The 5401-nt window shown below is 31.8% G+C and overlaps 1 protein-coding gene across 1 annotated transcript; it reads left to right on the plus strand.

Annotated features, from left to right (window-relative positions):
* The first annotated feature begins 279 nt into the window (after nucleotides 1-279).
* Nucleotides 280-4020, plus strand: LOC114187462 (putative WRKY transcription factor 31). The gene is made up of 6 exons (XM_028075723.2): nucleotides 280-686; nucleotides 772-867; nucleotides 995-1135; nucleotides 1532-1849; nucleotides 1980-2093; nucleotides 3019-4020. The coding sequence occupies exons 1-6, from the start codon at nucleotides 510-512 to the stop codon at nucleotides 3565-3567; spliced, it is 1395 nt and encodes a 464-aa protein (XP_027931524.2). The 5' UTR covers nucleotides 280-509; the 3' UTR covers nucleotides 3568-4020.
* Nucleotides 4021-5401: the final 1381 nt, after the last annotated feature.

Consider the following 5401-nt stretch of genomic DNA (forward strand, 5'->3'; position numbering starts at 1 on the left):
TTAATAAAGAAAGTAATTAGTGTATTGATTCCCACTAGTTTATATTTGTTGTGTGTTGTCAATGCTGAGAATTTAGAAGTCAGATCTGTGTCTCTAATAAAAGTTGATAAAGAAGACTATGTCTCAAACAACTGTCTCTGCTATTTTGTTGCCTCCTTTCCCTATCAAAAACTGCCACGTGGACAGTCTTACGCACCATCTTACCTCAGTTCCAAAATCTTCAATATTAATTGCATCACATAATATTTGGTCTTAGTCCAAACCATTTTTGTTGCCGAGTCCATTGCATCTCATTATCTCTGACTTCAACCTCTCTCTCTCTCTTTCTCTTTCTCTTTTTCTCTCTTTCTCTCTTTCTCTCTTCACATCTTCCTCTAACAATTCATAGCCAGAACTATATAGGACTCTTCTTTCATACTCATTCAACCACTTTCTTTCTTTCTTTCTTCTTTATTTCACCCTTTTCTCATTCATTCTATAACCAAACTCACTCACTCACACACACACACATGGAAGAACCTACCTCCAATCATGACTCAGTTACACATTCTTCTCCAATCATGTTGTTTGATGGGAAAACACTGGTCATGGATGAGATGGATTTCTTTGCAGACAATAACAACAAAAAGAACAAAAATGTATTTCATGACGATGAAATGCTGCACCAAATGGAGCTTCATGTCGATGTACGAAACTCTTTCAATTTGTTTCTTCTCTTTGTGTTATTATGAATACAAATGTTATGGTTTTTTTATCTGTTGTGATTTGCAGACTAGTTTGGATCTCCTTACCAAGAGTTCTCCTACCGATAGATCGATTATGGGAGAAGGATCATCGGAGGCAAAGGGTAATAAAAGAGATGATAAGGTACTTGTGTTTTCTGTCAATGTGTGTGTTTGTTTTAACACTTTTTACAACGTTGGCTTTTGAGATCCAAGAATATATATATAGATGTGAAAGATGATTTTATGTGTCCTTTTCTGGGTTTGCTCAGTTTGCAGCTATGCTAGCTGAATTGCACCACATGAATGCTGAAAATCAACGCTTGAGAGATGAGGTTGATCAGGTGAACGATAAGTACCATGCTTTACATGATCAACTTGTCAAACAGATGGAGAAACAACGTAAGAATGAGGTAATATGTTTTTTTTTTTTTTGTAATTATATAAATCTATTGATTAGAATTAGTTATTTGGTAGAACTGTTATTAAATTGCAACATTTTTGCTCATGAATTTTGACATTCTCTTGTGTAAATCGATTTAATCAACTCATTAAATTCTTTTGAATGATAGTAATTGACAGTGGAAGGTTTTAATCTCCGTTTTTATTTAGGATATAAACTAGACAATCCAACATGTATTGAATTGGGTATTAACAACTTCTGAGTTTCTTGAATTTTCTTTACTGGTGCTACTGTTATGTGTATTTTACCCTACAATAGGGCACTGATACCTGAATTCACACCCCATTAGAAAGATTTGATGCAGTGGCTAGCATTATAAACTCTCTGATATGTGGTTTTTATGAAGGGTAAGAAAGTTGATATGATTTCAAGGCCATTCTTGGATATTGGAGTTGCTACGAAGGAAGAGAATTCGCAGCAATATTCGAAGGGAAAACTGCAAGAGAGCAAAAGCACGATGGACATGATTGAGAGCAAGAAGCAGAAGATTTGCACTAATAGAGAAGTTACTGAGTTGGAGGCACCTGAGAAAGCTATTCCAAGGTGGCTCTCGAACGAAGTCACAACAAGATCGAGTTCTTTCAATGTTGATGAAGCATCAGAAACCATGTCAATGATCAAGAAAGCTCGAGTATCAGTTCGTGCAAGATCTGTTTCTTCTATGGTTAGTATGTAATCTGAGTTCTCAAGTTTGCATGTACAGATTTCTGAAAGCATTGGATACACATTTTCCAAAAGAAAGAAAAATATGGTTTAAATGATTTTGGTTTTTTCTTTTCATGAATTGGTCTCAGATTTCTGATGGATGCCAATGGAGAAAGTATGGGCAGAAGATGGCTAAAGGGAATCCATGTCCAAGAGCTTATTATCGTTGTTCAATGGGGACTGGTTGCCCAGTTCGGAAACAAGTATATACAATACTCTACTCTTTATTTATATATCTACCTAATTTTTTTATGGAAATAATTAATGTTTATTAAAGAAAAAAAAAATCTTTATTAACATTAAGAGTTTTGTGATGCTTAGAAAGAAAAATCTGACTTAATTACATTTACACATTTTATCATTAACTAATAATTATTCTGTATATTAAAGTTCACTTTTTTTTCCCCATTTTAGTATGATCTTTTAAGTTCTTTTCTTCATTTATCAATTGTTTTTCAATTTTTTCTTATTTTGTGATGACTAAACTTTAATTAAATTTTAAGTATTTTTTTTTAAATTTGGATGTTTTGAATTGAATGTTTTTAAGATTTTGTTATATTTAGATTTTAGTCTTTTTTTATTTTCATTAAAGTAGTACTTATGTTTGATTTTGATGTTATAACATAATGATATGATTGTTATTTTCAATTTTCTTTTTTAAACTTATTAATAAACTTGCATTTTTTTTTCAATTGTTTTAAATTTGTCAGTGCCTCATTCTTGAAGATAAAAATGAGTACATTGACTCACAAGTTTAAATAGATCGAAAAAGAAAAAAAAAAACTAGAGAATAGAACAAAACAGAACTAATTATTTTGACCAAAAAAAAATGAAATTGTAAGATAATATATAGCCAAAGCTAAAAGATATTTTGAAACAAAATTTTTAATAAACATTCAACTACAAACATTTTAATCTATTAGTTACTTAAAACACATTATTAAGCCTAATAGTTATATTGGGTATAAAATATACAAAATAAAATTTAAATTCTCTGTTGAATTTTTTTAACCTTTCTCTTAATGCTTCTCTGATACGATTGATTTTGATATTTTAAACTATATTTAAAGTATTGAAATCAACACATCTTTAATAGTCATTTGATATTGGCCAAATGGTCCATTAAAGGTGCAAAGGAGTGCAGAAGATCAAAGTGTGTTGATCACAACATACGAAGGACAACATAGTCATGTTCTTCCTCCAGCAGCCAAAGCCATGGCATCCACAACATCTGCAGCTGCATCAATGCTTCTTTCAGGATCAATGCCAAGTTCAGATGGCCTTCTACACCCAAACATCTTAGAATCTGCAACACTTCCATTCTCACATAACTTAGCAACCCTTTCAGCTTCAGCTCCATTTCCCACTATCACTTTGGATCTCACTCAAACTCCCACCAATAACAACACTTCCTCACAGCAACATCCACCACAGGATTACCAACTCAGCCTACTTTCACCACTTTTCGCACCAAATTTTTTTCACCAAACTAAGCTTTCTACCTTGCATGCCTCTCAGGGCACAGAAACTGCTTCATTTGCTGACACAGTCAATGCAGCAACAGCTGCTATCACCACAGACCCCAAGTTCAGTGCAGCTCTCATGGCAGCCATAACATCTATCATTGGAAGTTCACACCCAGTGGAGACTCAGCATTGCAATAACAAACAAGAGTAGTTATTAATTGTAATTGTTAGTGTTTTGGAATCATTTTCATATTGTGTAAGGTAGAAATTGAATTTCATAGTTATGCATTTGCAACAAAAAAAATGATAAAAAAGAGCATTTCATCATAAGGCTAATGATTACTGAGATCTTGTTACTCCAAGAACAATGAAGCACTGCTGAATGCCTTGTTGAAGAAATCGTCTTTTAAGAAAATCACTTTGTGATGATTAAGAAGTGTTCTGATACTTCAAAAACACTTCTCTTTAGTTGTTACAAAGGTGTCACATTGACATTCAGAAAATTTTCTAACAGTACCAGATGCGAGACTTTTAATGTACAATTGACTGTAAACTTCAGCAGTCAAATTTAGATATTTGTCATGAGAGATGAGTATTGATGTACTGTGTGAATTGTACAAGAGAGTGACTTGAGGGAGGGTTGAATAAATTTTTTGTTTTCTTATGCCTTTTTCTGCACAAAAATATTGGAAATAATTTCTGGTTTAGTTTTTTCAAGATTCTTCTCTACAATCAGAAGTTGATTAGCAGCAAGAAACCCTTTCTTATACACTTGAATGAAAATTAATGCCAGCAACTAAAGTAATTCTAAATGTTGATACACAACTTAGAGGAGTGGTTTGCAAAAGGTTAGCTTCTGGTACGCATCAGAAACTGATGCTTGTCTTATAATAGCTGTACTCTGCATTGGAATCATGAGAAAATTATTTTCATTATTAGTAATTCATACAATTTAAAAGTGTTAGAGAATTTACGTGTGTGATTAAGTCCCGCGTCGAGTAAAAATAAAAAAATTTACTACTATATATAAAGATGAAAACTCCTAAATTCATATTTTAATGTTTTGAATAAAGAGTAATGTCAATTTTTTAAGTAATCTTGGCCGGAAAGATCCAACAAAAAAAGTAATATTTTTTAACGAGAAAATTTGTAATGAACAATAATCTAGAATGAGAAGCAAGAAAGAAAGAAAGACACTGCACTCAATTTTGATCTCTCTCACGTTTCTGTCAACAAAATTAATTTTTTTCAACAACCCTTGACAATTTCTGTCCGTAAATGATTTCCATTTCTTAATCTCGTTTGCATTTAAGAATTCCTCTGGATTCTGTGATTTTGGGTCTTCGACAGTTTTGGTTCCGTTCAAAGATTGAAACTTTGTATGAACACTTAGGTGGTAAAAGGTTAGGATCGATGATCACTAGGTTCTTGTTTGTTATGGTGGAGTTTTTCGCTGATTTTAGTGTTATTCCTCTCTGAATAACACTGGTGACAGAACAAAACAAAGTGTATCAATGACTGATATATTCTTGAATGATATAGATTCTAGGAAAGAATCAATCTGTGTCAGAAAGAATCAAATCAAAGTTTCCATAGAAAACCTCATCACCAAGAATCAATCCTTAACAGAGTTAATGGACACAAAAGCAGTTATCATCTGTATCAACCAATATTGATATATATATATATATATATTTAGATAATATAAATCATCCTGAATTATTCTTTTAGTAACAATATAAAATTTGTTTATAAAATTTATTTCATTGTTGTTTCGATCATAAGAAGTTCGTTCAAATATCATCCATAAAGTTAATCATTGATTTTAAAAAAAAAAAACAAAATTATGATAAAAGATCTATATTTTAAAATGGATATTTGTCTATAACTATGTTATTGTAATGAAATTGAGGTAAAAACATGGTAGTTAGTTGCCTTAATTTATAAGTCTAGTCAGTTATTAAATGATTTTGTTATAGGTAATCCAAATATTCATCATCTTGATTTTCTTTGCAGCTTGTTTAACTGGTTTTAGCCTCCCGGTA

This window comes from Vigna unguiculata, chromosome 6 (genome assembly GCF_037176805.1).
Source record: "Vigna unguiculata cultivar grain cowpea cultivar isolate G323 ecotype 2 chromosome 6, ASM3717680v1, whole genome shotgun sequence".
Lineage (NCBI taxonomy): Eukaryota > Viridiplantae > Streptophyta > Magnoliopsida > Fabales > Fabaceae > Vigna > Vigna unguiculata.